Source organism: Chelonia mydas, chromosome 1 (genome assembly GCF_015237465.2).
Source record: "Chelonia mydas isolate rCheMyd1 chromosome 1, rCheMyd1.pri.v2, whole genome shotgun sequence".
Taxonomy (NCBI): Eukaryota; Metazoa; Chordata; order Testudines; family Cheloniidae; genus Chelonia; species Chelonia mydas.
In genome coordinates, this window is record NC_057849.1 from 17,546,674 (window position 1) to 17,568,655 (window position 21,982).

At 45.9% G+C, this 21,982-nt stretch overlaps 1 protein-coding gene across 1 annotated transcript in view; it reads right to left on the bottom strand.

Moving 5' to 3' along the window:
* Window positions 1–1,959: 1,959 nt before the first annotated feature.
* Window positions 1,960–21,982, bottom strand: part of TENM4 (teneurin transmembrane protein 4) — a 1,747,045-nt gene continuing 1,727,022 nt past the window's right edge. The window contains exons 36-37 of the mRNA XM_043528206.1: window positions 17,767–17,909; window positions 1,960–10,160 (exon numbers count right to left, since the gene is read on the bottom strand). Of these exons, the coding sequence (XP_043384141.1) occupies window positions 9,402–10,160; window positions 17,767–17,909 (902 nt within the window). The 3' untranslated portion in view covers window positions 1,960–9,401. The remainder of the gene's footprint in view (window positions 10,161–17,766; window positions 17,910–21,982) is intronic.

The following is a 21,982-nucleotide window of genomic DNA, read 5'->3' on the forward strand; positions in this document are numbered from 1 at the left end:
TACAAATGGTGCTCATGCAACAGCTAAAACATATGCTAATATAATTACTACTCCATGGACCTGTTCTCGCAATTGCTCACCATATAAGAAATACGCTGGATTTGTAGAAGGGTGCTAACCTTGTAAAGTTGCTATTTATACAAATGACTAGCACATACGAGTGACTAATCTAAAACAGACGAGTGGGCCTGTCCAGTCCCGGAGCGTGGCTGAGCCCAGGTGCAGCAAAGGGGCACGGCTGACCAACTCTCCAAAAGCGCTCACTTTCCTATTTGCATCACTGCCCCTGTCAAAGTGTCCCTCTTCTGGGCCAATTCTTTTGGTGCCTAAACGGGAGCTGAGTGCTTTTGGCAATTTAACCCATTGAACCCATGTTTAGAAGTTAAAGCCGAAGGTTATTCCTGGCTTTGCCACAGTCTTCCTAAGAAACCTAGGCAAGTCCCAAATTCGCTGTGTCAATGTCTGCCAGCTGGACAATGGCGACAATGCTCCTCCACACCTTTACTGCTGGTGCGTTAAAATTCTCAGCTGAAAGATGCTAAGTGCAAGATGTGACGTCCACTCTTCTAACTGTGCACAATTTTATTGGCCAGGAGGGAGATTTTTTTCCCCATCTCTGGCTGGACGCATATCCTAATAACCAAGAGCAGAGCCATCCCTGGGGTCGGCGATCGGGGGAGCGGAAGAAATCAGCATAGGCGCAGGAACTAGGGGGGTGGGTTTCTGCAGCACTCCCAGGATCCCAGCTGTCGGCCCCGGGTGCCCGGGATCCCGGCTGCCACCCCGCACCAGGGGCTCTGCTGCTGCCTGGGGCTTTGCTCCTGGCCTCAGCTGGGGGGTGGGCGGGGGAGTGGCATTTGAACAGGGGTTAGGGGCTGGCTTTCAGTACCCCCTACTATTAAAAATGTTCCAGTGCAACTGCAAATCAGCCCCCTCCGGCGTGGGGGGCCCCACTCTGCATCGGCAGCTGGGCCGGCGGGATGGATCCGGCCTTGTGCTGGGCTGCCTGCTGCTGCTGGCTGTTGCCGGCGCGTAGGTGGGGCTATTGTTGGCCATGGTGTCACGGCAGCTCAGGGCTCCGGCCAGGGTGGGGGACTTGCTGCACCGGGTCTTCCGATCGCCCCCGTAAAGCGCAGGGCCTGGAGCAGTTGCCCCGATTCTCCCTGCCTAAGGGATGGCTCTGACCAAGAGCCCCTCATCTTACAAAGCTGCTGTGGGCTAATGCACTGAAATGCAACTTTGCGTATCTGATCCAAAGCCAGCCCCATTGTCTGACTTTGGAGCCACAAGCCTATGCTTGTACTAGTTAGTAAAAAACATTTGTTGAATCTAGACCAGCCATTTTGACCAGACAAGGGGTAGAGTGATGGCTGGGCAGATACTAGTCCTGGTGCTTGACGCATCAATGGTCTGGAGTGGGGGGGGTGCGCCCCTCATGGTTTGAAAACCTCTGATTCTGAGTCGCACAGCAGCCAGAAGACGTACACCAATGGGGCTGCAGTTTTAATGGGAAGGCACTTAGCAATTAAACATTGATTAGATTGCCAAGTTCCTTCCCATTAAACTGCAGCCCCATTAGTGTAAGTCTTACTAAATAAAATGCGTTGTCTGCCATTACAGGATTTTTTTTTCTCCCGCATTCCCTGATGAGAGCTCGCTTACCCCACTTTGAAAACCACTGCATGCCCTGGCAACCAGCAGGCCTTTTAGCCCAGGCTGCTATGTATCCTCATGTAGGTTAGTAGGCAGCATGCTAATGGTTTAAGCTGTTTTTCAGTGCTGAGCCAGTGCTCTAGTATTAATGTCAGCTAGCCTTACAGCCTGCATGTTATACTCCTGGGGGCATTCTGCGCCAAACATTTAAAAATCCTACGCCAAAAAATTAAAAATTCTGCACACACTATTTTAAAATTCTGAAAATTTTATTTATCAAAATAACACTACATAATCACGCATTTCAATTATTTTTGTAATTTATTTCAAAACACCTGTCAGCAAGTATGTCTGTAACAATACAGACACACACAACAATTCCCCCAGGAGTAGAGAGTGAAAGACACCCCTATGACAACCCCATCCCTGGTTCTCTGCCCACTGCTCCCCCCCCACCCCAGAGCACAGCCGTGCGGCTCCCCTCCAGCCAATACACCCTCTCCCTTCCCCCCAGAGCCCTGCCATGGGGCCCCCCCTAGGCCAGGTACCCACACTCCCTCCCACCCCGAGCCCATCCGCAGGACCCCCCTAGCCCAGATACCCACATTCCCTCCCCCATGGCCCTCAGGAGGTAGGGATTATTACACCCTTTCCACACAAGAAGGCAGAGACATGTTAAGTGCCTTGGTGGCAAAGGCAGGAATGGAACTGAGAACTTATCTACACAAGAAAGCTGCAGTGGTTTGACACAAACTGATTTAGTTCAAACATTGCAAAAGTCTGTGTGGCTGCTTCTATTTCTGTTGAAAACAGGCATATTTCAGGTCATCTTAAATCAAGTAGGCACAAGTTTTATGCCTGAAATATTCCTGAAATATTCCACTTTTATACTGAACCAAACAGAATTTACAAAAACTATTTTAAATAAACTGCCTCAACTGTCTCTTACATGCAAGGCCTGAATGCACTATGATTCCCAGGCCCTGATCTTGTAGACGGGTGTTTATGAATTCACTGTTAGAAAGTGAGCGTATATTCCTCTTTGCTTCACAAACTAGACACTAAAAATCCATTTAGACAAGGAGCAATGTCTTTGGGGAGAGAGTTTTAGAACTGAGCTCATCTTACGTACTCTATTCTTCTGAATTACCCTGCTCATTAGCCAAGTGACTCTGGGGTATGATATCTAGAGTTAACCTTTACACGATGGCAAAAATAAAAACCCTTTAAACACAAAATATTCTTTTATTTGTCACCGAAGGCTACACACGGTCACTTCTGTTTGTTTTTCTAGAAGGTATCTACATTTGCACTTATGTACAGCCTTGTCGTATTTACACAGTCAAGAATACAGTGTTAGAAACACAAAGTGTTGAGAAAAAAAAATTCTCAAAAATTAGTTCCAGACTTCAGGAAAATTATTACACCTGGTAATGACAAGAGGCTCCTATGTTGGCAGTACAGCTGAGCTTTGCTACAAAGTCCTCCTTCTAGACTGTAGCTGCATTCAGAAGGCCTCATGCAAAATAAGCAGATTTATTTGTTTTAACAGAAACGTGTGATGCTTCGATTTGTTACTTCAGTCACATCACTGAAACTGTCCTGCAGTTGGACCTATTCTTTGCCAGAACAGTTTTAGTTGGTGTTCACTTGGAGTTTTCAGGGCTCCTCTGCCCAAATACCATTCCCCTCCTGGATGGGGGTTAACAGTTAAGCCATGTAACATTTTATTATAAGCACAACTTTTTAAAATTGCTATAAACAGGAGAGAGACAATAATTTTGCTGTCTACCCCCACCTTTTTTTTTTTTTTTTTTTTTACATTTCAGACTGTTTTCAGTTCAAATAACACAGCTTGATATATCACTATAGGAAATAAGATCACAGCCATCAGGACATGATATAGCCTTCCTTAAACAAGGTACATTTAGTGGGAGGGGCATTCTGAAACAGGATATAAATTTTGAAACTGATCACTTTGTACAATGCAAACAGTGTGTCTTTTAAAAAATCACTCTCCAATCCTGGAGGATTTTAGTTAAATGTACCCTACAGTTAAAGTCCATTGGCTTAATTTTGTTTAAAATCAGTAAAACCTTGTTTGTAACTTGGGAAAATAATATAGTTAAATACTTACTATGAGCTATAATAGAAAAGAAATGGTGAAAATCTTTCAGTCCGAATAAGGACAGTATTAACACTAACAAAAATGAACAAGCCAGTGGCTAACACACTGGGTTCCTGTGAGGCTTGCTATATGCTATGCTATGCAGGGATGGTGGATTGTGTGTTTCAAGATAACAAGGGCCAAAGTTTATTTCACCAAAGGGCCTGTTACAGGGTGCACCGTTATGAACACAATTGTTATGTGTCTTACCCAGGTTCAACCGTGCTAAGATACAGCCCTTCACTGCCAAACACAAAGATAAACCAAATACCAGTCAACAAGCCAAGCAATCTTTAGCTCCATTATTAACATTGTGTGTTTATGCCCCCTCGGTGTTTAAAGAGCAGCCGCATTGCTGAGATCTGTGGCCCTGGTTTCATTTACGCTGCGATTGAATCAAAACAGACGGCCGTGCTATAAATATGACGGGGGCCCTCGCTGTAAATCAGAAAATCAAATTCTAAAATTTCCTGTTAGGAGTCTTGTCTTTGCATAATGGATTGCACTGTCATTTATCATGGTGACACTTACAAGTCACAGCTGAAAAGGTGCTTTATTAGATTTTTTTTTTTTTAACCAATTTTGATTTATTCTTGTTGCAGCGTCCGTTTACCAGCCTGAGCAGAATCTTACCGTTCCCTCAGCTCAGTAAAGCGACCACAGATACAGGGCAGAATTCCCTCACTGTTCCTAACCTACAGCCAAATGATGTCTTGAGGACAGCTCTCAGTCATCGGTCTTTTAAACGCAAATCAAGCATGAGGTCACTTAACAGCCTCCATCTATTCTGTTCTTGCCTGGTATTTTTTAGATTTGTTGGCCCATTTTTGCCATGGCTCTGATCAATAGCAGTAATGACAAAGATTCGATGCGCTGTATGAGTCCCTCCGGTCACTGGTGCTTCATGATATATTCCAAGCTCTGGATAGACAATTTCTGTCCAAAAAAGCTTGGAGGAAACAAACATTGCAGTACATCTTGCAGTGCTAAATGAGTCTAGCGGGGGCTGCAATTGCTACACAAATGCAATGCCTTCTGAATAATGAAAGTCAGAGAAAGGAGTGAGCCAAATCTGCAGGGGACAAAAATCTGCACTGATTCCTCTCTGTAGTGGCAGGAAAAGGGAAAAAGATGCAGCTATCCATCCTGCAATGTGAATTTCCTATGGGCACAGCTGGAAGCTCCATTGTTGGATCATTTAAAACAAGGTTGAAGAGTGCAGTAGAATTGTCTGCTGCAGAGACCGACCTGCTATGAGTCTGGTCCAGATGATACAGGTGCCAGGTCCAATTTTGCTTAAAAATACACACATTTCAGCACATGTGGCTTGATCCTCAAGTCGACATGTAGGCAAAAACGTCCACTAATCCAATGGGAGTTTTGTCTGAGTGCAGACTCAGACCTGTGGGTGCTTGTCCTTGATACCGCTGGCCTAGACTGTGAATTGATTAGTCTAGTATACCCTCCACAACCTAGATTTAAAGGTCAGCAGTCGCTCTTCAAACACAATTCATTGTAACTTGAATTTGCTGAGTCGCACTTGTTACATTTTGAGGGAAATGTGCCAGGGTCTGGAATTCTTTTGGGGCAGGACGTGTGCTTATTCAGAGTCAGAAACTAAACCCGGCTGTTCCATGCTAGCCTTGGTCCTGGCAGTGATTCCCACACAATTACCATTAAAATGAATATTTAGGGTAACGCCTCAGGGTAGGCTGTAGGGATCGAGCTTAGGACTTCTGCACCGGAAAAGCACAAACCTCTACTGCCTGAGATCAAACTCTTTTAGCAAAAAGTCAGTAGCAGACCCATAAACCTCTGTGTGGTTCAGCCCCAAGAGGGGGACAGAGCCACCCACTGTAAGTATGGGATATAAATGGAATGTCAGGCTACAGGTGCCATACGGGAAAGATCTATTCACAGATTCCAAACTCATAAGGAACCACTGTGATCATCTAGTCTGACCTCCTGTATAACACAGGCCATAGACCTTCCCCAAAACAATTCCTGGAGCAGAGCTTTTACAAAAACATAATTTAAAAATGATCAGCAATGGAAGAATCCACCATGACCCTTGGTAAATTGTTCCAATGGTTAGTTACTCTCACCGTTAGAAATGTACCCCTTATTTCCAGTCTGAATTTGTCTACCTTCAACTTCCAGCCGTTCGACCGTCTTAGACCTTTCTCTGCTAGATTAAAGAACCCGTTATTAAATATTTGTTCTCTATGTAGATATTTATATACTGTAATCAATGATGGGTAGCTGCATGTGGTATTTTGTTCAGCAGGGCAACAGTTAACAAATGGTCATGCAGCCCTTGATTTTTTAACATTCCCCTTACCCTGGAGGGTGAACTCCACAGAAAAACACTGGGCTCTTGTAGACAAGACCCTTATGGCAGGACAAGGGGAATCTTATGGTGCCAGGATAGTAAATAGCCTTTCAAGTTTTCACCCCCAGTAAGATGAGTGGGAGACATCCCAAACTTCTCTTAAAACTATTGCTCTGCCATTAATAATGCTGCAGACACAAGTAGTCAACTGTCTCCTTGATCGATTGTTTAGGTTTTGTCTTAGTTAGTGCTAGAAAAACATCATTCTGTTAAAGGAGCTATTTAAAAGTCAGGAGAGAAGAGATTCAAAATAATGACTCCTCCATTTCCTGGGCTGTGCACAGACTCCAACTACAGGACACTAATGGACTTTAATGGGAAGTTGAGCAGTTTTAGACCCAGCACATTGCTTGAGAACAAAGAGTAAATCTAATCTGCACTGATTTTTGCCACGATGTGGATTTGGATTGCTCTCGGCTACAGGCAGATTTGTGAGACTCATGAAAAATGGGAGACCTACCTGGATTCATTACTTGTGTAATAACCTGAAGACTCTGGGTAAGGCTATAAAGGTAGCATCTCAGTCCAGCAAGGTTTCCATTGGGAGTGTTTCATACTTGAATTTCCTTTCCTCTACTCCATGTAAATGTAGCCGATTTACCATCGTAAAATCCCCATTACATTTTTAACAAACCGATGAGAATGGATACATGAGGCTTCCCTCTGTTCTCTGCTACACTTTGACAGAGTAGCGTTAAAAGGAAGAGGTGGTGTACGGAACGGTTTTATAACACACTAGGCTTGAAGATGGGCAGCTCATTCATTTTCAGCCAGCATTTGCTCTGCTCTGTTTCAGAACCTCCTCCTTCCAGAGAGTGAAGCCACTCCGACAGAACTGGTGCTGATTTTTCAAGACTTACCACTACTTGCTATTTACTCCTGCCAATGTATTTCTCCATAAAGGATGCTTGCCAGTTCAGTCCTGGCCAACGCTCTTCCTGCTCTGCAAGGTGAAGTTCAAAGAATAACACTGAGTTACTGTGTCAAAAACACTCCCTTTCCTGAAAGCCAGGAGGAATTATGAAAGCAGCAGGATGGTAGGTAAGCATCAGAGATGTGTGAACCTCACATGGGTCTGTGTTTGGGGTCAGTTAAGGTCAGAATCTAAAACTCTCAATGTGCCTCTCACTGGGTCTGTAACATTAGGTTAAAAATTTTAGGAATAACAGGCTCTCTTGGGGGATTTCCTTCACTTCCATCTGGCAAAAGCATGAGAACAGCCAGGAGGGGGCCGTAAGAACAGAGACAGACAAGTTCTGGATCTACAGGGAAGCTGTGATAGAACTGGGGCCACCACAATTTTCTCTATCCATGGAGTTTGTGCCCACTGAGTCCTTTCCAGCCTTCTTGCTATCCGGTAACTGAGTAGACCCGGGGATACCGTCTTGGCACAAGGCAGTGATGCTGGTGGTGGGGTTTGCTGAGCTTGGTGGGTGCAGTGGAAGAGGGCGTGATTTTAGGGGACTATAGAACACCATGCTCCAAGGGCCGGCTGTGAAACCTCTCTTGTTGTGGTGTTTTGGCATGGCTCAATCTGTCTCTGGTTAGAACCTGGAAGCCAAAACTGAAGATGACAAGAAGTTAAAAATTTCAGACCATGTAAGAGGTTTTGAGCTGCTCTCTGACAGCCAGTGAAAGTTCAGGGGTGTGTGTGGGTGAACGCTGACTCTGTCAGAGCCAGGTCATCCAGAGGTCTGGATGGCATCACACCTGTGTTTCTCTGACTGCAGCAATGCCCCGTATCGGTAGAGAATTTTCTCAGGAAGAAGCTCAGCTCAGTCTCCTTGTTCACTTGAATCACCAGGACTCTTGCACATACTACAGCACGGGGCTTATGTGAGTACAAATTACATTAGCATGTCGAGCAACTTTGTCAGCAGTTTCTTGTAAACTATTTGGGCCCCTCTCTAGTGGGCATTTCTATTCAAACGCCTCCTTGTTCGCTGTTAACCCTCACTGGGCTACTCATATAATTTGAGCTTTTTGGTGTCCCAGTGGGGCGAAAGGGGGAAGGAACAGTTAGAGGGTTGGTTCTAATATTTCCCCTCCTGCTGCTTATTAAACGTTTTAAATTCCCTGCTGCCAGAGTCCCAGAGAGGCATGTTTGCCACAGTCATAAATGATTTAGTTTGAATGAAAGCCAGTTTCCAGGCTAATAAAGACAGCCCCCAAAAGCAAGAATTCTGGAGAATGGATTTGCTGCACTCTTCAATGGTACGTCAGTGGGAGACTATCCTACTACTTACAGACTCAAATTAGCTTCCTAAAATGAAGTTGCTTTATTGGACAGCCCAGCGGACTGCTGAACACACAACCTGGTGTACTGAAATACTATGTATTTAATGAGGTTATGTCTACAACTTCGGTGCATTCAACCCACCTAGAGAACAGCTCTAGGCACAAGAGAGGATATTTTCCAATAGAGTGGGAGGATCTTTCTTGGCCTTTACTGGCTTTTTAAACTAAAAACAGGATTTGCGCATGGACCCAAAAAGAAAGAGAAAAAAAATCTACTATCATAATGAAAAAGACGGTTTTTTTAATTCCAGTTCAGGAAGGAAGAGAATCATCTTGCAAGTTAATATATCCAGCTCCTTTTGCCTCTATAATCTACTTCTGTGCAGCAGGAGCCCAAGAAACACTTTCTGTCCCAAGTGAAAGGTGAAAACTCCTTGTAAGTTCTCTTTTGAGGCACACGATTCAGACAGTCACTTTGAGAGATTTGGAATCATTGTCATCCGTTTCCAGCGTGCCCAGCGTTTCTGAGCTGTTCTTCGGGTCGAAGGCTATCTGTCCCTGTCCCAAATAAGAAAGGATTAGGATGAAACAAGTTAGCACAGACACCCATTTCTCACTTCACACCGAGTAACCCATGGATGTACGTTGACAACTCCCCACTTTAAATTCCTCACAAAAGGGAAAAAAGGACAAAGAGACAGTAAATTTCACTGTGATCACACTACGGCAAAATATACCTTCTGTTCATTGCAAAAAACACGTGAAGGCCAAATTTAAAATAAAAAAAAAAGAATGTTGCATGAGTTACAGTGCAACCATATTCTTTCTCTCTTTATTTTCCTCCCCCAGCCAGGTTCAGTTTAGAAAAAGGATTGAGTACAACACAGTCAGGTAAGTGGCCACAAAAGAGTAGCTGTCTTTGGCAAGAAGTCACCGCATTGACCCTCTCTGTCACCTTCTGCCCATTTCGCTCTGTCTCATAAAATGGATGTTGTTGGCGCTGTCTGAGAGTTCTGGGTATTGCTCCACTGAGATCACAAAGTAGCCATCATAGCCCTGCACCCGGCCCGTGTTTAGCACTTGCTGCTTTTCCCCTTCTGTCCATGAGCGAATGCCCTCCTCCCCATCCTGCAGTCTCTGCTGCTCCCTGGCCCAGGCCTGGGCTATGGCGCGCTGCCTGGCCAGCTCCAGCACGCGGGCTTTCTCCTCGTCCAAGGTGGTCCCATAACGGGTGTTTAGACACAGTGCGCCATGCTGGAGCTGGATGTCTGTGTAACGTCTAGTCCTTCCACTAAGCACTGTGTTGATCTGGGACACTGTAACGTTCACGCCGTTCTCCAGGGTTCTCCGCCCGCCACTGAGGCCCAGTATGGACAAGTCGCTTTCTGACGGCCCTTGCTTAACGAAATAATGTGTGTCCACTCCCTCTATGGTGAAGTGCAAGTTCTCCAGGTAGTGGGCGTTGTTCAGAATAGCTGCAATCCGGCGCCCATCCTCGTTGGCCAGACTGATGATGTCAGTGGCCACACGCCCATCCTTCATGGCAAACTTGACCCCTTTGCCGAAGACAGATCCTCCCGAGGCAAAGTTCTTGTTCTCCTTGAGCTGCCGGCACCCGGCGATGCTGGAACTGTAGATCTGTTCAAAGCGCTCTAGGGTGACGAAGGCTTTCAGCTGTTTCTGCACTTCACACTGCACTCCCAAGATTGACTGGGAAGGGAGAGAAGGAGAGAGAGAGACGCAAATTAGAAAGAGACGCCGGGGGACTGAAAGGTATCGCTAGCACATTGGAGAGCAGGGAAATAACATGACATGATCCAATGAGAAGAGCCAAAGGGTTCTGCTTCCTCTAGCTACTTCTTAACGTTGGTCTGAAAAATAAAGTCTTTCTTTTTAATGAAACAACTGATTGAGATTCCTATGTTTGCAGGCTATTCTCCCTAACTGCCATCATGCCAAGACACCGAACTGAATGTAACATCATCCCTCTGACAGAGTGGAACACTGGGGTGGAGAGGGACCCCAGCACGGAGGGGAGATTAGGGTTTAGTGGTGACAGTGAGAGACAGTTGCATTCTACCTCACTCCTTCTGTGACCTTGGGAAAATTAATTGCTCATGCGTCAGTTTTCCTCATCTGTAAATCAGAAATGATTCATAGCTGATTACCGGGAATCTTCTAGTGATTAATATTTGTAAAAAGCTTTGAGAAAAGGTGTTCAATAAGCTCAAAGTATTTAAAGAGTAGCAGTTTCCTTCTGTTTTAACCTGCTTTTGATTCCACCCTGCACCATCCTCCAAGGCTGCGCATCACAGTGTGATCCTCACTCTGGCCAAAACACTCTTTTCCAGAGCTCCTCAATGCCACTTGAAGCATTGGCCAAAATGGATCATTCAACAGTCAAGTGAGGTGCTAATGCTCCCCTCCCCTCACTGCTACAGTGCTCCCAGTCCTCCTGTGGGATCAGGTCCTCAGCTATTAGGACTCAATCTTGAAGCTCAATTTTTACAGAGGCAAAGCTCCCATTGACATCAATGGGAGCTCTGCCTGAGTAAGAACTGCATAGGGACCACAGCCTTTGATCACCTGTAGACAGTTTTAATGCAAAGTGACTTTTGCTGTTAGCATATAAAGGAGCAAATGCCCTGAATGATTCAGCGGCTTATCATTACTGAAAAACGTCTGTAGAAACATACTCATCCATTGACGGGAGTACCGTCTTCTTTCCTACTCCTGTCCAGGAACAATTATCTGCTCAAATTTCACAAAAGCGAGACGATGCCGTAACAAAAGTCTCCTGTCTCGGCCCAGGGCTTAATTCAGTAAGGTAATGACAGCCAGCATTAAAAATAGGTTACAGACGAAAGGGGGCCACCCTCACTTTTTTTTAAAGTGAATTTAATAGCTGTGAAAGGTGCTGGCTTAACAGCCCTGGAAACTAACACTCCTGTTTTCCTTAATATGCCTTAGCCCTTTCCTGGCGAGACCCTTTTTTAGGGGTGACAGAGGACAATTCAGACTCCATGGTTAGTCCGACTTTGGCGTCTTGGCTGAGTCAATGCTAATTTACATCGGGCTGTTATGAGCTCTATTTTGCTGTTACATATTCGATTTATAATATTCTAGCAATGAGAGGCTGAACTGCTACAGGGCCGTCCAGTGAAGGATCTCCAAGCTTTTTACAACAATGAATGCGGTTAGCCTCGTGATACCCAAGAGGGTATATTAGCAGCCCCATTTTAGCTATGAAGAAAGCGAGGCACAGACGATTAAGTGACCTGCCAAATGTGTCACCAGAAGTTTGTGGGAGGCCCTGTGAGGCTAAATTCTGCACTGACCTTATAGGGTGGGACCTGGTTTGCCTGTTCTTCAGTGTATACCCCAGAATTTAAGGTGACGAAGGGCCTTCTAGACCAGCCTTCCCCATGCAGGGCTGGTCCATTCCTCTTATATATAGTGCACAGTCTGGTCTGTTTCTCAACAGCCAGGTGACGGGCCTCCCTCGCGAGACTACGACACAGCCTACTGCATGTCACTGAGAGGAAGGGTGCTGGTCTTGATGTCCAGCCACAACATGACCTTTACAGATGCAGCCCCACATGAGATTACCCTTCACTGGCCTCGCCATTTAATTCTGGGCAAACCATGAAGGGTTCCCTACTAACAAAGTGCTCGTGCCCTTCAGAATCAGGATGCCCTGGAGAATTTGCATAGCTGCATTTTTTCCCTTCTCCATTCCTCAGCTGCTCTGATTACCAGCTGGCATAGTACTGGGTCCCTTATTAATCAACTCCGAGGTTCTGCTGACACTACAAGACACAGCTGAAATGTAGCTTTGCCCCATCCTGCCGTAGCAGAACAGGGCATGTATTCTCTGAATCGGGGAATACTCAGGCAGATGGCTAAGTTAAGGTACAGACAGACTAAATGTCCTAGTTTTTTGTCACCAACTCAGGCCATTAAATACTAGATTTAAAATATGTGTTTAGCCTCCTTTGTGTTTCATGGCACCATATTAAAACATATGACTTTTCCTTGACATAGTAATACACCGCATTTGTGCGGCTCACGACATGACAGAATACTTCACCGACTCATATGGCCATCATCATTCAAAAATAAAAAACAAAACCCAAAATACACCTGGACATAATATCTAGACTGAGGTTTAGTGGGAGTCCCCATGATATAACAGCACTAGCGCTTAGCACCTTTCACCCAAAGATCACAGTGTTCCACAGCACCTCAAACATCTGTCTTGTCTATTTCAAGCAAGGACCATCTCTTCCTTTAGCTTTAGAAAGCACCTCACTGCAGGAGTAATTTCAATCAACAATAAGGAGGTGCAGAGAAATGAAGGGACTTCCCCAAGGTCCCACAATGCGTCGGTGGCAGAGCCAGGAATACAAACCAGATCTCCTGACTACCTGTCCTGTGCCCTACCACTGGACGCTGCTTATAGCTATAATTATTCTAGCCAAGTAAATTGAGGGGTTGCTTCTGAGCAACACAAGGCACTTGTGCTGTCTCCCAGAGGGGCTTAGCTATGGTGCTGCTCTACCATTCCCAACTTTCGCTATCCAGGGACACAAATCTGCAAACTAAGGTCTTCCACATGGTAGTGCAATGCATCATCACTCATAATTAAAAATGTCTCGGTTATCTTGAAACTGAGTCCTATAATATGGGAGGACTTTGAAAACTGCTTAATTTTAAGATCTGATGACCTTGAGTGTATCCCTTTAATAACAGAGTGTATTCTTTTTTTTTATTTAAATAATCTTCATATATATATATATATATATATATATATATATAAACCTCAGCCTGTATGCTACCCTGTGAAAAGAAAAGGGGGAATGCAAACAGATTATGCAGAGTTCAAAGAGACAGCGTATCCCTGCCTTTGAAATACTCAATCATTTCTGTTTCATCTGACAACCCATTTTAATGAACTAGCAAGGAAGAGAAACATAAAATTACCATCTGAGCTGAAGATGGCACACGGCAGAGCTCTCTAAAAATGCTGTAGCTTTTGGCAACTGTAACCCAGAGGTACAGTATAAAAACAGCATTAAAGCAGAAGGGAGTTGTGGTGGGACTTATTGGTTATTTTATTTTAATATTTGTCACTATACACAACTGACATCTCTATTCTGGGTTTGTTTTTCCTTAAGATCTTTTTTAATCAGATGCCCTTAAGTGACATTTTACTTTATCTAGTAATGACCCATTGGAGAGAAGAGACTGACCTTCATTGTTTGTTTGCTGCTGTACAGAGCTCAAGAGAATAGTACATTATAGCGATCTTGGAATAGTCACTTGTATTTTGCCTGCAGTTCTTGAGGATTTAAAATATCACAGCTAGCTTCTATCATCTCTTGTTTTTAAATAGTGCCTTACACTGTGATACCTAAAGCTTTCATTTCCCATCATAAATAGCCAAGATGTGAAAGAAATTTGAACCTGTTTCCTTGTTTCTACTTGTACCAATATACCGTGGGTGTATATTTCCCTTACTAAAATATGGGCTTATAGTTGACTTGCTGAGTCTAGGCTATGACTAAGGAAACTTTATGGAGTGACAGTAGCACTGTAGACTCAGGCAGGTATATTATGGGAGCTCAAGAACTGGGGAGAGGCACTGAGACCTCAGTTTGAGTCCAGTACCCCAAGTAAAACATCTTTGCATTAGCTACACCAGAGACTTGCCTCCTCTATGCCCCCTGACAACACTGGAGAGGGGTGAAAGTGGCCACTGGGTAAGTAAAGGAGCTCAGCTAGAAGCCCACAAGAAAGAAATTGTGACCAAAAGAGAGCTTAGCTTGGCTTTATTACACAAAATGACCCAGTCACAGGGTAGCAACTGAGTTTGCTTTGTGCTATGCCTGCAACTGTAGTGATCCACCGAAAGAGAGGAGTGTCAATAAAAAAGCTACACAATAAAGGGGCTTAATCTGTTTAGTTTATCTAAGAGAAGATACACAGGTGACTCTATCATGCTCTCCAAGTACCTACATGGGGTAGAGATTTCTGAGAGTAGAGAATTCGTTCATCTACCAGAGAAAGGTATAATGAGATCCAATGGTTGACAGGTGACACTAGAAAAATTAAGATTAGAGAGAAGGCACAAATTTTACCAGTGAGGGTACTTAACCACAGGAACAACTTATCTAGGGACCTGGTGGATTCTCCATCACTGGCAATCTGTAAGTCAGGACTTCATGTTTTTCTGAAAGATATGCTATAGGTCAAACAAAAGTTACGGGCCCAATGCAGGGATTCTTGAGTGTAATTTGTTGGCCTACGCTACACAAGAGATCAGAGGAGATGATCTATCATTTGCGTTTAATCTTACAACCCATTTTAATGACCTACCAAGGAAGAGAAACAGAAAATTACCATCTGAGTTGAAGATGGCAGAGAGTAGAGCTATGGTTCTTTCTTATCTTAAAAATCTACTGATCTGATTTTTTGAAGGCGTTTGTTTTGATAATTTCAAAATGTTTCATTACAACTTTGACCTTTAATTTTTTTAACCTGGTTTTTTTGAGTATAAATTAATTAAAATAACCAAGAGAAAATAAACAATGAAAGAAATTACCTATAAGAGTTTCAAAACCCTTTTTTTCAATTCCCCCTCCCCCCCCGGAATTGGGAGAGTTGTCAAACTTGACCCTTCCCCATGAACAGGCTTGGTTTTGACACACTGGCATTTTTCAAGGAAAAACACGTTTTGTCAGAAAATTCCTGACCAGGTCTCTGTTTAAGTTGCCGAGCTTTTGGCACTAAGTTTGTGGCCTTTAAGTTTAAGTCATTAAATCCAATTAAAACAGACTTAGTGAGTGGAATCTCCCATCGCCCACGTGGGGGAGGGAAGCATTACAATTCCCACTTTGTAGATGAAAGAAACTGTTGCACGAAAGGTAACTTATACCCCTTCATGGTAGGCACAGAGGGCTCACTTGGGGTGGAACTGGTGTGGCTTCAGTGTGGAGGAGAGACAGGGACAGGATACAGTGAGTTTGTACAGGGACTGTGCACCTGCACTGCAAAGCCCAGCTCCATTTGGGTGCCCTCTGTGACCACATGGAGGAGGATGGAGCAGTGGCAGGCCAGGACCGAGGATCTGTCACTATGTCAACCCCCTTGTCCTCCCCCATCTCCTCTAGGCAGAAGTGTTAGGGCCACAGGGGCTGCAGTCGGCTCTGTGGGATCTGAGAGCACTGCAGCACCACCCTACAGAGATTCCCAGCATTCAGCCTGGGCACTGGGGAGAGGATTTCGCCCCACGTGACACCGCACAGAACCCAGAGCTCCTAAATTCCAGCCCTGTGCATGAACTACAAGGCCATTGCCGTTTTTAACCCGCGACAGACAAAAATAAGGTGGTTCTTGCTGGGAAAAAAAGGGTTGGCTCCATTTTAAAACCGACAGGATGAGCAGAATTCACTCCTGATCAATCAGATTTGCAAGGCAGGAAGAGTAAAGCCTTGTGAGGGTGTGGAGGATCCTCCCCTTCAGAAGTTACTTTAGAATACACAACAGCCTATTTCATTCCACAGCCAAAACAATCCAGATCAGCCTCTGCCTCCTTCAGTGTGCAGACAAAAACGAATAGCTGAGCTGGGCTACCCATCCCCTGCAGCCAACGGTGCAGACAACAAGCCGCAGGTATCAGAGCCCCAGAGCTCATGAGACTGAGAGCAGTATAGTTAATGAAATGATGACTGATTCCAGCCCTCCCTCCCCCGCAGACAGAGCTGTACGACCGCCCGCAATTACTTGGTAATTCAACAAGACGAAAGGGGAAAAGAAGCAAAATTGGATTCAGGTGCTGCAGCTCTGCAATATGCCAGAGGTCACGACGCATCCCCTGCTGGCCAATAACGCTGAACTTGTTCAACAAACCATTTAGTGGCAGCCTCACAGGCAGAAAGCGCAGCACAAGAGTATTGGATTTTAAATGTCACTCTGGAGCTGCAGGGGGATAACTAAGCTAAGCTGAACCTAGCGCAAGGTTTATGGCATGCTGGATATTTCCGAGCTGGGGGATGCTCAAACTCAGCATTAGGTCTCCAACCTCCCATCCCTGCAAGGCAAATACAGCCCAACATTATGTGAAGTGTTACCTGCCTGGTTCTTCTCCTCAACCTTCTCAGATAAGGGAACTGATTCTGATCTGTTAGGCCATTACAGTGATGTGAATCAGAAATCACTCCAGTGGCAGCGTGGACTAACTCCGAATTTACATTGATGTAACTCAGGGAAGTATCTGGCCCACTGAGATCTGGGATCCAAGCAGGGCTGGCTGTAAGTTTTTTGCCACCCCAAAAATAAGGGTGGCCTGCTTGCTTTGCTGGTGCCTAGAGCCAGTCCTGGATCCAAAGAGTTAGAGAAAGGGAAGATCTGTTACCCAATCTAGTTGATACCATTGGAGCTAATGCAGAGTTGTCTGCAACAGTGTATTTTCACATGCCTTGCCCAGACTAGTTTTAAATGAGCCCAGCAATGGGACTCCACCACACAACTTGGAAGGCCATTGCACAGTTTAACCAGTCTAACCTGCAGGAAGTTTGTCCTATGCACTGGAGAGTGCTGTCTCTGAGTTTATGCTGGGAAGAGAGCAGTATGCAAGACGCTTGGGTTTTAAGTGACTTTTGTTTTCAAGGTGCTAATCTCGTTTTGTACATGCAGCATTGGCCGCCAAAAATGAACTACAAACATCCTGATTTAGGCCTGAATTAGCGTACAGTGATTTGGTACAAAATCAAGCCAAGTAAAATTTAAGCTGTCAGTAACAGCTTTCTTATGGAGAAAGCTTTTACACTGTGGGGTAGTCTCCTAAGGGAAGTAATGGGAGTTTGTTTGCTTTAAAAACCAAACTGGACAAAGCACTAGAAAATATATTCTAGAAAACAATTCTGTCTTGGGGCATGGGTGGATGATCCAACAGGTGTCTTCTGTCAGCTCTGATTCCTTGGTTTAGGGAGCTAGCAAGTGATCTGTGGTAACATCACATGTTTAAAGAAAGAAAAACAGTGCAGAGCAGTTTTGTTCAGCAGTCACCAGCAAGTATCACAGAAAGGACCCACGGGTGATAAAAAACTTCAGATGGGATTACTTAGTCACATTTCATTACTGAAGTGGGAAGGGACAGCAGCTACTCGCAGGCTGACTTTCACTCCGGTGACCTTGAGCATCTGCAATAGCAGATTGATTGTAATTTCTAAAGTGAATACTGCACCTGGATCCCGTGGTGACATGTGCCAGGCCAGTGCCTAAAACAGACAGACTACGTGGTCACATGGCTCACCTTGCTATTGTCCCACTCTTGGGTTTTCATCTGCGTGTGGATAAGCTCATATGATGGCTCCATTGCATCCATATCTGGCTTGGGATATCCCGGGATAACATTGTGTAGTTGGAAACCAAAGGTAAGCAGCCAGCTGTTGACATCTGGGATGTGAGAGAAGCATAAGTAGGATTACCTTTTATTGTTCTTTGTACTGCAGTTGAGCCTAAAAGTCCCCGCCACTGACCAGGACCCCATTGTGCGAGGCACTGTACAAACCTGGGACAAGATGACAGCCCTGGCCCCAAAGAGCTTACTACATTTCATGTATATGAGTAACCCCAGCAGAAATGATTCTTTAAAGTATCACATTCCAAAATTATGGAGGACGAAGGAAATAACCACAAAAAACAAACAGCATCCAGTCCAAGTCCTCCACTTTTCCACACAGCTGAAATATACATTTTGTTAAAACTGTCAAAGGCCAAAGCAATCTTTCTGTCTCCAGAACTTCTCAGAGTTTGTAAGGCACCATGCACAAGAATGGTGCAACGCAGAGCAAAAAGCACAGGAACAAAAATATAATACCAAAGGTCGAGCTGTTCAAACCTGCCTAAGGATTTAGATTCTCGAGGCGGCTTTGAAAATTCTCAGCTTTAATGTTGGTCACCGGGAAGGTTTACAGGCTACGGGATAAACTGAGGTGCTCATGAGCCAGCACATACAGGTAGGGAGTAGCAAGGCAGTCGTACTGGGCACTTGGGGTAGGAGCTGAGTGGGGGCTTTTGATATACCTCTTAAAGGTATATCCACTGCTTGTGTAGGTAAAAACCACACTTTTAATTTAGCATAGGTAGGTTCCTATAGTTACATTTTTTTTTCAGTATTGTTTAAAAACAGCCTCCACATGATCATTCCATTTACAAACCTTGGGCCTGCCACAGTCAAACGGACCTGCCCTTACATCGTGAGCAGATCCATGTATATATGATGGTCAGACTCAGTGGAGTACCGTTCAGGAAGCTCTTTTGTTCTGTACTATGATAGAGGGGGACTGTTGGAACCAGAAGGGAAGTGATAGCAAGCCCATTGCTTGGGAAGCTGAAAATTATACCGGAGAACACGCTACTAGATGAGCCACAGGGAACATTCCTGCTTGGGCAGGAAGAGGCACTCAGTACCCTGCTAAGTCTTTTCAGCCTCTAACATCTTTGATTCCAAGGCTAACGGGAAAGACAGCCGAGTGAGTAGCTAGCTGGAGAAAATAGTAACTCACTTGGCTAGCTCCTGGATCTGCCTGGGAGCAGCATATAAAAGACTTCCCTATTTATCTACTTCACAGCGTATGATGATTCTAACCTCGCTTATCTCCGCTGACTCCAGAAGGAAGGAAGGGAAAACGGACACTACTATAATTACCAATAACCTCCCCGTCATTTACCCAGACTCTGAATACCATCCTTTGCTGGGAAAAGCTGAGGGGATGAGGGTCAAAGTTTAATTAACTATCAGCTCCCAAGGGGTTTAGGACTTCCATATTGTAATTAGCATCGTGTTGGTGATTCATTTGTTTCAAGCTCCAGTGTATCAACAAGAAGTTTGCTTTTCATTTCATCAAATTGAGCTGACACTAGTGGGACATTCTGGATGAGGGGATCTGTTCAAAAAACATGGCTTTTTCCCCACGAGTTTAAACGCGTGTTTCTGAAGAGACCGTTGGAAAAGCATTCGGGATGCAAATGAGAAATAGCGTGCTTCCAGATGACTGGGGAATCAGAAGCCAAACAAAGACAGTATCTACTGCTTGTTTTCTTGCAATCCAAAATTTTGAGTTTGGGCTTGGGTCCAGAAAGCCCTTGCATCAATCTGTGTGCAAAGAGGGGGATTTCTGTAATAAAAACACTTTTGTTCTCTCACCACACAGATTGTTTTAGAAGTGTCTTTGGAGGGAAGGGGAGGTGTGTGCTTGCGGGGCGGGAAGAGGGGGAATAAAGCTTTGTTTATTTTTTTATTTGGTGATGAGGCATCCCCGTTTCCAAATCCTCCTAATGTGAAATTAACAGCTTTGATATGCATATTTTGGACCAGATGGCCAGGAGAACAAAGTAAATCTATATAGGGCAGAAGTTATTCACCAAACATGTTCAAAAACAGTGTCAAAAGAGGCACAGAGGGGGCTGCTGAACAGCAGGAAAATATGTAATGTCTGAAAAGATTCGATCCAGTCTTTGTCAGTTGCGTCTCCCAAATCTGACTTCGAAAACATCTGTAAACAGGTGTTGCTCCTTTTCTGGGGGGGGGGGGGGAGAGGGTGGGTTGGAAGGAGCAGGCAAAATGAAGTAGGTGGAAGGAGAGGTTAAGAGAATGGGGGAAATATTAATTTGCCAGTGGCAATGACACTTTTTTTCCTTTTTGAAAGAAAAGTACATTTCGAATCACAGCTTGTTTCAGCTACAGTAGCCCTGCCAACACATTTCACAGGACATTCGTTCGAGGGCCCTGAAAGAGACTGCTTAATGCAGACACGTGTAATGAAAATGTCAGTTCAATCCATCAGGCTTCCCAATGTTGGCAGCAAAGCGCTGCCTCACGAAGTATACGACTGCTAAAATATTCACGCTGAACAATGGGCCTCTCAGAACGTAAATGCCTGCTCTGCCCACTCTCCCTACCCCACGCTCTCCATTCCTAGACACGCGCTTGGGAATCATTGACTGGGACATTGAGGCTGGCCTACTCTGAAAACGTACATGGGCGAAGTTACGTCTCTTCCGGGATGCGAGAAATCCATATCCCTGAGAGACGCAGCCACGCTGCCCGAACCCGCGGTATAGACAGCGGCTACTGCCTTCCAGGCAGGTGAATTAACTGCAGTGACAGGGGGAACCCCTCCCATCACTGCAGTGAGTGTCTACACTGAAGTACTGTAGCATTTTAAGTGTAGACACAGCCTGAGGCTTGTATCGTTGGTCTGTGTGAGTGCACCTGCCTGGCCTAAGTGAGCCAGACCATGCCAGGGGGTGAGGAAGGATGCTGCCCACACCCCTCAACAGTGTATTGGCAGGTGTGTGCGCCATGGCCAAGGAATCCCCACCGCTTGAGACGGGCAGCGTAGAAACCTGGGAACATCCGTGAGAGCTCTGGACGTGGACGGATGTGCAGGGTTGGACCCACTAATAGTCAGAATCCTTTTGGCGCTGTCAGATGTCGCTGAGGACACGAACAAGGCTCTGACATGCCTGTCCATCGTGCCGTTTGTGGAGCGGCTCCCTGGCTGTGTTTCTAGGACTTAACGTTTTTATGAGGATAGGTCGTTGGGCTGCCCCCACTCTGGAGGGGCAGCAGGCTGCTTTTTTCGGTCAGCTCCCTGCCTAGGGTTGCCACCTTTCTAACCGCACAAAACCGAACACCCCTGCCCTGCCCCACCTGTTCTCCGAGGCCCTGTCCCCGCTCGCTCCATCTCCCCTCCCTCCATTGCTCACTGTCCTCCGCCCTCACTCACTTTCACCGGGCAGGGGCAGGGGGTTGGGGTGCGGGAGGGGGTGAGGGCTCCAGCTGGGGGCCTGGGCTCTGGGTGTGGGCACTGGGTGGAGCCAGAAATGAAGGGTTCAGGGTGCGGGAGAGGGCTCCAGGCTGGGGCAAGGAGTTAGGGTGTGTGTGTGGCGGGGGAGAGGACTCCAGCTGGGGGTGCAGGCTCTGGGGTGGGGCTGGGGATGAGGGGTTTGGGATGAAGGAGGGGGCTCCGGGCTGGGGCAGTGGGTTGGGGTGCAGAGGGGGTGAGGGCTCTGGCTGGGTGTGTGGGCTCTGGGGTGGGGCCAGGGATGAGGAGTTTAGGGTGTAGGAGGGGCCTGGGGTAGGGGATTGGTGTGTTGGGAGCAGGGGTGGGCTCCAGGAGGGAGTTTAGATGCGGGAGGGGACTCTGAGCAGGGGGTTGGGGTGTGGGAGGAGGTTCGGGGTGCTGCGTCCTGGCAGCACTTCCCACGGCTCACAGGAAGTGGCCGCCAGGTCTCCGCAGCCCCTAGACATGTGGGCAGCCAGGGAGTCTCTGTGCGCTGCCCTTGCCCACAGGTGCCAGCCCCTCAGCTCCCATTGGTTGTAGTTCCCAGCCAATGGGAGCTGCAGAGCTGATCTTCGAGGTGGGGGCAACACACAGAGCCTCCCTGGTCGCCCATGCGTTGAGGGGCTGCAGGGACCTGGCGACCGCTTTCAGGAGCCATGTGGACCTAGGGCAGGCAGG